The sequence below is a fragment of the Vidua chalybeata genome, chromosome 5 (assembly GCF_026979565.1).
Source record: "Vidua chalybeata isolate OUT-0048 chromosome 5, bVidCha1 merged haplotype, whole genome shotgun sequence".
Taxonomy (NCBI): domain Eukaryota; kingdom Metazoa; phylum Chordata; class Aves; order Passeriformes; family Viduidae; genus Vidua; species Vidua chalybeata.
The window spans coordinates 68142862-68154967 of NC_071534.1; the positions used below are offsets into that span (position 1 = coordinate 68142862).

Genomic DNA, 12106 nt, shown 5'->3' on the forward strand with positions numbered 1-12106 from the left:
ATAGGGTGGACACATATGTTTGCATGGGGAGCTTCTAGGTGTCTAGAAAAGCTCCAAACTGGTTTTCACCATACCAGGCACTCGTGAACAATACTGAAAGTCGCTGCTCAAAAGGAAGAGAAGGTGGGTTATACGAATAGAAAGGGTCAAGATTCATTATCTTCTCCAGGAAGTAGCATAGTAAATAATATTCAGGCTAGATCAGAGAGACCACATTTCCACTTTCTGCTGATATATTGGGGAAAAAAAGAAATTAAAAGGGAAGAAAAGAAAGAAAGGACAAAGACTGCTGATCCTTAAAAATAATTGTTTTAAAGGGACTAATAGCAGAACAATGCAGTTACTGAGCGGAGCCTAATGCAGGCTCACACTCAACAAGTTGCTGAGGGCTGGGAGCAGCCTCCTGAACCCGCTCGGCTCCATCTCCACTCTGCTCAACCCATTTTCTCCATGATTTTGGGGTTATTTCCACTGCAAACCTCGGGGATTTAGGTTTTGCCAAGACAGAGATCACTGTCCGGCTTCACAAACCACCCTCTGTTCTTTTCCCTCCTTTTTTTTTTTTTTTTTTTTTTTTTTTTTTTTTTTTTTTTTGGTATTTTTTTCCTTATTTTCTAAGCCATCCAGGTAAACTCCAGCTATAAATACTGAATCTCTCCACTTCTTCATAAAAGATGGCACCAAAGTACTCAACACATCCCTCCGCAGACCTGGGCCCCATCGGCCCCAGGTATTTCACCTCCTTTCTAAGAGCTGTGACCCAGGAACAAGATTCACACTGTGGATCACTACCTTCCTGCAGGACCCTCAGGACAACACACCAGGTCTGATACCTAATTACACCACGGGCTATATTTTTTTTAGTTTATTTCTTATTTTAAACCCACGCCATGGTGCTGCCCTGGGTATGTGTGCAAAACTTTTGTAGCAAGCCTAACAAGCTCACCAAGTGTGAATTAAATAGCCCAAGCGTGAGGACAGCGGGGTCATTTTCACACCCCTGCTCTCCAGCTTGCTTTGCTTCCCCAGAGCAGCTTAATCGTGCAAAAACTAAACACAGTATGAAAACACTAACTGTTAACCCAATTAAAGAGAGGGGGGAGAAACCAGAGCGAAAGAGAAGGGGGCAAGAGGAAGAAATCAAGAGCAAGATGAAAAAGAAAGAAACAGAAGGAAGGCGAGCAAGAGGGAAAGAAGAGAGAGAGGGAAGAGGGATGTGAGATAAAAAGAGAGGATGAAAGAGAGGATGAAAGAGAGAAAGAGAGAAAGAGAAAGAGAGAAAGAGAGAAAGAGAGAAAGAGAGAGAGAAAGAGAGAAAGAGAGAAGAGAGAGAGAGAGAAAGAGAGAAAGAAAGAGAGAAAGAGAGAAAGAGAGAAAGAGAAAGAGAGAAAGAAAGAAAGAAAGAAAGAAAGAAAGAAAAGAAAGAAAGAAAGAAAGAAAGAAAGAAAGAAAGAAAGAAAGAAAAGAGAAAAATAAAATTTAAAAAAAAAAAAAAAAGAAAGAAAGTGAAAGAAAGAAAGGAAGGAAGGAAGCCCGAATTTTTATTTATTTCCAATAAGCCAAACCCAAAATCCACCCGTGACGTAGCTTCCCCGCCGGCAGGAGAGGGTCTGCCCGACGGCAGCGGGGGGCTCGGGGCAGCGCGGAGCCACCGGCACCGGGGCAGGACCGGGAGCGGCCCGCGGGAGCCGGGGCTCGGCGGGGGCACTCACCGTGGTGGGCCGTGGGGTATCTCTGCACCGTGGCTCTCACGGAGTTGCCGTAATACGGCGGGACGGGGTTGCCTTGTCCGTCGATATTAAAAAGTACATCCACTTCCTCGGCGAGAGGATACTGCGTGGGGTCCATGTAGGTATGGCCAAGCGAGGGGTGATGCGAGTCCGGGTGCTGCCCATTGAGCACGGCCGGGTGGTGGTGGCTCACCCACCGCGGCTGGTCCGTGGAGACCTCCATCTTCCGCGCTCGCTGCTCCGCCGCTGCTCTTCCTCCTCCTCCTCCTCCTCAGCAAGGCGCGGAGGGCTTGAGATCGGAGCGGGAGACGCTGCCGGAGTTATGCAGGGCGGGGAAAAGTGCTCGGCGAGTTTGGGGATGTTTCAGGTTAGGTTTGGTTTAAAGTGGAGGGAGTTGGGGGTATGGTGATAAACGATCGATTCCAAAAAAAAAATAAAAAAAAGGGGGAAATAATGAAATAAAAAGGGAGGAAAAAAGGGAAAACAAAAAAATCTCGGGGGAAAAATTTCTCTACGAAGCGAGATCCCCTCGTTTCTTCCGCTCTGTTGCAGATGTTTCTCTTCTTTGATCACCTGTAACGAGAAAGAGGAAAGGGAAGGAGCAGAGAGAGAGAGAGAGAGAGAGAGAGAGAGAGAGAGGCAGGGAGAGAAACGTACTTGAGAAGTTCTGAACTTTAGCACCTGACTTTTTAGGCAGGAGCAAACCCATCCCATCCCTCGGCAGCCATCCCTGGGAAGCGCCTGCTCTGCCCTGGACCCACCTCTCCCAGCGCCTCTTTCTCTTTCGCTCTCTCCCGGCTCAGAGCGGAGCCCAGCAGCTCCCACCGCGCTCCTGCCGCCCAGCTCTTACTTTTCCTTGGGTTTGGGGTTTTTTTTTTGGCTTTTCTTTTTTTTTTTTTTTTTTTAGGTCGTCGCGGTTGTTTGTTTATTTTTTTATTTGTTCCATTTGCACCTGAGAAGCTCCAGTGGCTTAAGCCGGTGAGAACTTGTGCCATTCGCTGCTGAGCAGCCCAGAGTCACTTTGCTCATTAATTATTATGCAACCGAGAAAGGGGGGAACAGGGGGAAAAGAGAAGGGAGGGAGGGGGTAAAGCGATGGGAGAAGAGAGTGGGGGTGAAAGGAAGGAGCGAGGAGAAAAGGAGGGTGGGGAGAGGAAGGAAAAAGAAAAATTTAAAAAGCGACAAGTTGCTCAAGAAATTCCGCACAAACCTTGGTGGAGAAGCAGTATGTGACCCAGGAGGGATGAAGCTGAAAGTGCTTGATCAGATCAGATTGTGCTCGCTCGCACTATTTTTTTCCCTACTTTTTTTTCCTCCTCTCTCTCCTTTTTTTTTTTTCTTTTTTTTTTTTTCTTTCTTTCTCTTTTTTTTTTTTTTTTTTTTTTTTTTTTTACAGGGAAGGCATTCTTTCTGAAAGGAGCAGGATGGCGCCAGCCGGCTCAGTGCTTACAGACAGCTGTGGCGAGACGCAACTTAAGGAGGTTCCAGTGTCATGAGCCCGGGGAGGCGGAGCCTGAGGAGGGGACCGGGCCGGGCGCTCCGGCCGCCCCCGCGCTGCCCCCGCGGGAACCCCCCGGCAACAAACTTCTGTTCATGCCCCCTCCACACACCCTTTCAAAATTTATTTTTGAAAACTTTCTACTTTTTTTTTTTTTTTTTTTTTTTTTTTAAGGGGGAAATTAAGTTTTCCCGCTGTCCCAGAAACTCTGAGAGTGGCCAGCCCGGAGAGATGGTGCGTGGAGGGGACGGGTTGGCTTCTCCGGCGGACAGCCCGGGGGATGCCAGCGGGCTGGGAGCCCCCGGGAGCAGGGATGTGCGGGCAGGTGCAGGACCGGGGGGCTCCCCCCTGGAATAAAGCTGCCTCCTCCAGCGGCGCGGCTCAGAAAGGATTTAATTATTGTTATATTTAAGGATACAAGCGCACAGCAACGGCCAAGTTTGTACACGCGATCTGGGGGGGGTTTAGGGTTTTTTTTTCCCCCCTTCCCGCCGCACTGGGGAGCCGGGGTGGGCAGGAAGGGCCGGGAACGCCGAGCGGGGCCGGGCGGGACGGCACCGAGCGGACCCCCGGGCGCCGCGCCCGGCCCCGCCCCCCCGCGGGCTCGGCCAATGGGCGACGAGCAGGAACTGGGGCGCCGGCCTCGGGCGGCGCTGATTGGCTGCGAGCCCGCGCCCCGCCGGCCCCCGGCGGCGCTGATTGGCTGCGGGCCCGCGGGCCGGCGGCCGCGCCGGGCGCTGCGTTGAGCCAGGGCATCCCCTAGCGGCACCCCGGGGTGATCCCGGCGGGGACGGGACAGGGACAGCGGGGACAGGGGGACAGGGACAGCGGGGACAGGGGGACAGGGGGACAGGGACAGCGGGGACAGGGGGACAGGGACAGGGGGACAGGGGGACAGGGGGACAGGGGGACAGGGACAGCGGGGACAGGGAGACAGGGGGACAGGGACAGGGGAACAGGGACAGCGGGGACAGAGGGACAGGGACAGCGGGGACAGGGAGACAGGGGGACAGGGACAGGGGAACAGGGACAGCGGGGACAGGGGGACAGGGACAGCGGGGACAGGGACAGCGCGGACAGGGGGACAGGGGGATAGGGGGACAGGGACAGCGGGGACAGGGGTACAGGGTTAGCGGGGACAGGGGTACAGGAGGGGACTGCGGGGACAGGGACAGAGCAGGGGAAAAGGGGAGAACCAGGGACAGAGGGTGGGGAGAGAGAGACACACAAAAGGCGTGGAGAGAAAGGAAAGATGGGGGGGGAAAGGGAAGAAGGGAAGAGAGGGAGAGAGAAGAAAAAGAATGAAAGAAAAGAAAAGAAAAGAAAAGAAAAGAAAAGAAAAGAAAAGAAAAGAAAAGAAAAGAAAAGAAAAGAAAAGAAAAGAAAAAAAGAAAAGAAAAGAAAAGAAAAGAAAAGAAAAGAAAAGAAAAGAAAAGAAAAGAAAAGAAAAGAAAAGAAAAGAAAAGAAAAGAAAAGAAAGAAAGAAAGAAAAAGAAAGAAAGAAAGAAAGAAAGAAGAAAGAAAGAAAGAAAGAAAGAAAGAAGAAAGAAAGAAAGAAAGAAAGAAAGGAGGATGATGGAGGAGGGGAAAAAAAAGGATAATATTAAATTTTTTAAAAAGTACTAGAACCAGTCACTCACTGCGTGCTCCGCACGCTGTCTCCGCACGCCGGCCAGAGCGCGTCAGCCCCGGTGCGGGAGGGAGCGGCTCTCCACAGTTTTTGTACCGGGGGTCTCGTTAAAACCCGAGGCTCCGCAGCTCCGGGGCCGCCTCCGGTCAGCGGGGCCGGGCTGGGCTCAGCCTGCGGCCGGGAACCCGCTCCTCTCCTCTAAGGCCAGCAGAGCCAAGCCTCCCGTCGGAGGGATTTATGGATGGATGGATGGATGGATGGATGGATGGATGGATGGATGGATGGATGGATGGATGGATGGATGGATGGATGGATAGTTCGGATCCTCGAGGACACCCGTTTTAAGCCCGAGTTTCAGCCCCCGGTGCAGCCCATCGCTGTTGGGCGTGGGGACAGAGGTTTCACACGTGAAAGATGCGCCGTGAGCATGCACATATATATATTTCTTAAAAAGAAAAAAAAAGAAAACCGACCAGCGTATAAGAGCCGTGAACCACCCACGAGTTAGGGTCGGTGCGGCCCATCCAGGGGGGAACCGCGGAAATGTGCCGCGTGGGGAGCGCCGAGGAGCGTGGGCAGGGGGTGACAGGTCGCCCCCAGCCAGAACTGTCCGGGGGACGGGGCTCGGTGCTCCCCGAGCTGTCCAGCCTCGCCGACGCCGCCAGGGCCGAGCGAGGAGCCCCGGGCAGTGGGAACCGCTCCCTGCAGCCCATTAGGGGGAAGGGGGAGAGAGGAGGGGGATGCTGATGGCCCTTCCCGAGCCGGGGGCTTTAACCCGCTCCGAGAAAGCTCGTGTTTCCTCTCTCCCCTCAGAGGACTCGCTTTGCCTGCAAGGTTTTACTTCGCGGGGTGTCCCCTCCTTTCCGTACTCCAGGAATTGGGGCGCGCTAGAAGGGGGAAACGGAGGGGAGAATGGCGCGGTCTGTCTGTCTGTCTGTCTGTCCTGACGCACTTTCCGGGATGCCTCTCGGGCTCTCTCCGCACCAGAAGGCCCCACGGCCGCCCCCGGAGTGTGGGGTGCCCCAGCACCAGGGTGGTCTCCTGCCCACCCCTCCTCCCCCGGGAGTGGGGGATTCCTTGGAGAGGAGGAGGACAGTGAAGAGGGGAGCAGCGTTCAGGAGCACAAACTTTCCTCTTCCCGCCACCCCCCTCCCCAACTTTTAGCATTTCATGGACGTGTCTCCCCGGGTTTGCCTCTTCATCCCTGCTCCCCAAACTTCCTCCCACCCCAAGCACATCCTGCGGGACAGAGGGGTTTCCGACACTTGGGAAAAGTCACTTTGTGTGTTTTAACATTGGTGGGGGGAGGTTTAAAGCTAGCTGAGATCTTTGGGCAGGTGAGCTGAGATTCCCACCCCCGCTCCCTCCGGCACTTACAGCCCTGAGACCTACAGCCGTGGGATCACAAGAGGGGAATTTCCATCCAAAGGTCACAAAATTGCTAAACCATTTTAAAACGTGCCTTTAGCCCTGTCCGGAGGTAGTGAGGAAACTGCTTTCCTTCAGCTGTTTGGAGGGCAGGGAATTATTAATGCAAAATGAAATGAATATTTTTTTTAAAAAAAACAGCAAAATGAAATAATAAATCAACAGCTACGCCAAGTCCCATCGGTGGCAGGGGGGAAAAGAAATGGGAAAACCCTGAGGGCTCCGTCCTGTCACGACAGGGGTGGCACGGCGGGACCCTGTTCCCCGCCTGTCCCTCGCAACCACAGCCCCGGTTACGGGAGGAGGACACTCGCTTTCAAATCTAGTTTGCTTAGGCTGTCCCTTTATTTTCAAGCCGTCCTCGATAGACTCGATCTTCCTATTCCCCTCCCAGCCGGGAGGAAGTAGCGGTGGGGAGTGCAAAAACACCCCTTACCAAAAAAAAAAAAAAAAAAAAAAAAAAAAAAAAAAAAAGGAATATTTAAAAAAGAAAAAGAGCAATCCCATCATTTTCCCCGTCTCCTCGGATTATCCTGTGATCCCCGGGGGTTTTGAGAGGAGCGCTGGCCTTGACCGTCCTTTTCCCAGGCTGTGGCTGCAGATCCATCACCTCGCCCCCTCCACGGCAGCCCCCAGCAGGGTTTCCAGTGACAGCGCGGCGTTAATAGGAGCCCATTGTTGGAGCAATTAGCCCCAAGCTCACCACCAGCCGCCAGATAAGGGTCGGGGGCTCGGGGGTTAATTCTGCCGGGGGGGGAGGGGGCTGCGGGGAGCGTGGCTCCAGCATCCCTCCTAGCTAGGGGAAGGATGGCAGGAATTGGGATAATGCATCTAAAAGGCCACGAGGAAACGCTTTGGACACTTTATTTGTCACTTAGAGACCCAAAAAGAGGGAAATTCAGAGGAAAAAAAAAAAAAAACTCACAGATAAAATCAACAAAAACAAAACCCCAGATTTGGTGGGATGGGGCGGCCCCCCAGCCTACCGCTCCCCTAAAAGTGACCAGTCAAAGGGCACTAAAGCTACCGCCTCCCTTTTGTTTTTTGGGTTTTTTTTTTTTAATCTCCCTCGGGTCTTCTAGTTAAAGTAGGTACAGGCAAGGTTGTTCTGGAGCCGGGAGCCGGGGCCAGCCGCTCCTCCGTGCTCGTTGGTGCCCACCGCCGCGACTGGCACCTCGGGGCGGGGACAGGCAGCCTCCCCCTTCTCCCCCCTCTCCTTTAGCCCCCTTTTAAACGACAATTGACTGAAAGGGGATTAAGTTACGTTTGTCGGGCTGGGCTTTTTTTTTTTTTTTTTTCCTTTCTAGGGTACCAGAATAGTACAGGTAAAGCTGTACAAACAGCCGGGAGCGAGGAATCGGGGGGTTATGGAGAGGACACGGCCCAGGGCAGAGCTCCGAAGATTATTATTAATTTTTTTTAATTTTTTTTTTTTTTTGCCTGTGTACAGCAACTTGCTCTCTTACCGAGGGAGAGAGACCCGGGGTTGTGAGCCCGTTGCCACCTCCCCGGCTAGGGCAGCCCCTCCCGGGGCACGGAGCCTGCCAGTCCCCGGGACGGCCCCGCCGGGAGGGTGTTGGGCCCTGGTCAGGCTGCTGAGATAATCTCGGCTTAAACAAAGGCGCAGAGAAGAGGGAATATTTTGTTTTCCTCTTTTTTTTTTTTTTTTTTTTTTCCCTCCCTTCATGAATTAGGCAGGAATTACGATCCACTTCCCCAAGGCCACCCTCTCTTTATCATTTAAACGGTAAGCAGCATCCGTCCAGCTAGGAGCAGTAAATTATTACTAATAATGATAATAAAAATAATAATAGTAGTCAAAGAGAAAGAGACACTGACGTTTCTGCCTCTCTCCTTTCCCATCCCACATGAGTCTTCCCTTCCACTTCGAAACCAGCCAGATGGGTGGTTATTCTCTTTTTTTTATCACTCTCGTTGTTTCTCTTTTTATTTTTTTAATATACGTATATATTTCCGTTCTTTTCTAATAATTCAGTTATCTCCCCTTCGTGAAGATCGGGAGGAAACATAAACACGCACACAAAGAAGTGCCGAGCCATGCAAATTCAAAGAGAGAACAAATCATCGGCTGATTACACCGGGTCCAATTTTTTCTCCCTTCGTGCACCACCACCCACCACAGACGCGCACACTTTTTTTTTTTTTTTTTTTTAGCGCAAATGATGCTATTTGATGGAGGGGTGGGAAGAGATAGGGGAAAACCCTGGTCTGCCGTAGAACAGAAATTCGAAGAATTAAAATTGGGAGGAGAGAAACAGGGACTTTTCTTTCCCTCCTCTCCCCCCCCCCTTCTTTGAAGCTGAGAGAAGGGCGACTGCCCCGGGACACTGCAGGAGTAAAAAAAAAAAAAAAAAAAAAAGGTCTGAGAAAGATCAAAAACCGGCTCCGCAAGTCCCAGGGGCGACCTCTCCCCCCGACACATTCCCCAAACCGCGCGGCAGAGGCGCGGAGAGGAGCCGGGCAAAGGGGAGAAGGGGAGGGGGACTCGTGTCACCCCTGCTGCCCGTGCCCCGTCCTGCTCCGGGCGGCAGCACCCAGGCAGGACCCAGCTCCCTTCCCTCCTTCCTCCCCCACCTCCGCAGACAGCCCCGCTTCGAGCTCAACCCTGTGAGTCCCTTTTCTCCCTTCCCCCCCCCCACCTTTTCCTTTCTCTGACAGCAAAAGTGCGCTTTGGCAAGGGGTTCTCCTTCTCCCCTTTTTTCCCCTCTCCAGGCTGCGGGAGAGGCTCCCGACCCGGGAGCGGGTCCCCGGGTGCCCGGCACCGGCCGCTGCTATCGCTGCATGGAGCTGGGCAGCGCTCCCGAAAGGCTTCGACCCCACAAATTAAAAAGAAGAGAGGAGAAAAAGCCAGCAAATCGCCTAAACAGCCGCTCCAAATTGCGGCGAGCTTAAAAGAAATGCTCAATAGGAAAAAAAAAAAAAAATATATATATATATATATAAAAATGAGGGAGTCGGGGGAGCCGGTTTGTTTCGGATTTCTCGATTTTGCTTTATCTCTCAGCAAGTTTTGAGCGATAGATTGAAGCATCTTGCGGGGTTTAAACCCGGCAAGAGCAGTTTTCCTCTCACCGCACGGAGAAGGTGAAGCTGCCGACGTGTTTAACGATTCTTTTTGTCTATTTTTTTTTCCTTCCCCCCCCCCTTTTTTTTTTTTTTTTTTTTCCCGAAAGCAGAAATTACCACAGGACTTAGATAAAGAAAAAAAAAAAAAAAAAAAAAAACCCACAAATTTCCCGGCGGCTGGCGTGAGAGAAGGCGACAGAATTAGCACCAGCTCCTTGGTGAGATGCAGGGGCATATCCCCGGATTAAAACCGGAGCGATTTACTCCGGCAGGCGCCCGGCTGCTGTCAGTTTAAAGCCGTCCTTGCACCCCCTGCACCCCCCAAAACAAAACAAACCCCACAGACCCCAGCGGCTGTAACCCCGCACGACACGGCCGCCCCGCACGGTGACAACCCACTCCGTGAATGTGGGGCTCGCGTTTACCCTCACAGGCTCCAAAATTCAAATAGCACCGAGGGTGTCAGACTGCACACGACTTCTTTTCGCCCTAAAGAGAGGGCTACCGCTCTCCAAATTCCTCTGAGGAGCACAAGAGGCACGCCGAGATGCTGTCCCGCCCCCGTCCAAGCACAAGGCGATGCCCTCCGCATCCCGGGCGCCGAGAGAAGCCCCCGGCCGGGTGCTCCCCCCTCCTCCGCCTCCCACTCCCTACCTGCCGGGAAAAACCTCCTCGTCTTATTTTCCCCCCTTGAAATGAAAACGCTTCCCTCGGCTCTGTAAAAAGAAATTCACATCCCCGGGAGAAGGAAGTGCTTCGCCCCAGCCGGGAGCAAAATGCCGCGGCGGGGTGGGGGTAGAGCTTCCCTCTCCCCTCCTTCCTTTCCGAGAGCCTGTTTCTCCTTCCTGAGAACCTGTTTCTCCTTTCCCGGATTGCCGGGAGCCTCTCTGTCCCCCCTGTCTGTCCGGGCACTCATCCCGGTGCAGCCGGGGAGCTGGGACCGGTGTCCGCCTCAGCAGCCCCTGCCCGCGGCACCGACAGGTCCCGGCTCCCCCGCTCCGCACCTGCGGCCCATAAATAATGGAGAAAACAAGCAGGGCCGGTGGTTATTAATTATCCGGTTTCATTAAAATCCGTCACCCGGAGCCCGCTGCCTGTGTACGGACACGTGAGGGTAAGAGGAGCTGGGATGGATGGATGGATGGATGGATGGATGGATGGATGGATGGATGGATGGATGGATGGATAGATAGATAGATAGATAGATAGATAGATAGATAGATAGATAGATAGATAGATAGATAGATAGATTTTCTCCCCTTTCTGCTTTCAAAACGCTCGATGACAGATAATGTGGATTTTTTGACAGCACAAGCCATTCCCATTGCTCCCTCCGGAAACATCCTCCACACGGTTTGGAAGGTGAAAAATTCTCCTACAAGGCGGGGAAGGAGGAGAGAGACTTAATGCAGGGATGCCGGGAGAGAGAGGAAATTCTCCTCCCGCCCTTCGGCGCCCAGTCCTGCCGGAGCTCACGACGGCCCAGCCCGGCCCGGCCCGGCCCGGCCCGCAGATCCCCTCAGCAGGACCAGGAGCCGCGGGGAAGGTGCGTGTCGGGCCCCGGAGCGGAGCCATCTCCCTCCTCATCCCAGCCTGCCTTAACCACACACCTCTAGGGTAGCTCTGCTTTGCGTTTCTAAGGTAAAAAAAAAAAAAACTGAGAAATATCTGCCTAAAATCGCCCTAAGTAGATTCTGTTAAAAGCATTCTTGTTATGCATTATGTACAGATATTTTTAATCTGAAGAGATAGAGTACTACATGTACAGGGTATTTTATATTATACAGCACATATCAACCTAACAGAATCAAACCGAATCGGAATTATTCGTGGGAAGAGCACAAAACAGCAGCCATCGACACACGCCTGCCTGCATGAAAATCGCTGTACACAAAGTAATACACAGAGTATGGGTCCGGATATACAATATAAATATACACAAATATATATATATATATATATATATATATATATATATTCATATGCACATAGGTACAAAGCCAGGCACAGAAAGGCCCCACATATCCCTCAGATATAAATCCATTCCCGTCCTGAGATTAATATTTCTCATCCCAGCTGTATCAATGCCGTGTCCCATCTCCCAGCCCCCGCCAGCCTAGCCTCACCCCCAAAACCCACGGGTAAAACATCTTCTTCTCCCCAGCTTCCCAAAAATCGTTCCCTTACGGATCTGGGGGTTTTCCCCAAAGTCACCGAGAAAACTCGACTCTCCCCTCCATCCACCCCAAGCAATAAAGGGGGGTCGGGGCTGAGTTTCAAATCCTTGGAGCCGAGCTCCCGTCCCAATGCCCTCCACGTGGAGAAAAGGAGGATATATTTTTTAAAAAAGAAAGGAAAAAAAAAAAAAAAAGAAGAAGAAATTTAAAAAAAAAAAAAAAAAAACGAAAAAAAAGGAGGAGGGTAGGATGGAGGGACACACAAATCGGTGTTCACTGACCTGGGCAGATGCTTTTGATTTTGTCCGGTTCCGCTGGAGCGCTCAGAGCAGGAGTGCGGGAGGAGCGGAGCCGCTGCTGGCATGTCGCAAGCTCTCACCGAGGGGGAAAACCTGGGGGAGCCGCATCCTCCGAACGCCCACCCTTGCCCTCCTCCTCCTCCTCCGGGCTGGGCTGAAGATCAGAGCTCTTCCGGGTTGGGAAAGGGCAGAGCAGGAGTGAGAGGAATATGATGGGCCATTTCTTTACACACCCATCGATGGGGCGGGGAGGTGGA

The 12106-nt window shown here is 52.3% G+C and overlaps 1 protein-coding gene across 4 annotated transcripts in view; it reads right to left on the reverse strand.

Annotated features, from left to right (window-relative positions):
- The window catches only part of GATA3 (GATA binding protein 3), a 28364-nt gene extending 16458 nt beyond the window's left edge, over positions 1-11906 (reverse strand). For 2 of the 4 annotated variants that reach the window (XM_053942916.1, XM_053942913.1), the window contains exons 1-2: positions 2941-3036; positions 1713-2303 (exon numbers count right to left, since the gene is read on the reverse strand). In XM_053942916.1, the coding sequence (XP_053798891.1) occupies positions 1713-1953 (241 nt within the window). In that variant the 5' untranslated portion in view covers positions 1954-2303; positions 2941-3036. Of the gene's footprint in view, positions 1-1712; positions 2353-2940; positions 3037-11831 lie in introns of those variants that run through there. The other 2 variants (XM_053942915.1, XM_053942914.1) reach the window with 2 other exon arrangements.
- Positions 11907-12106: the final 200 nt, after the last annotated feature.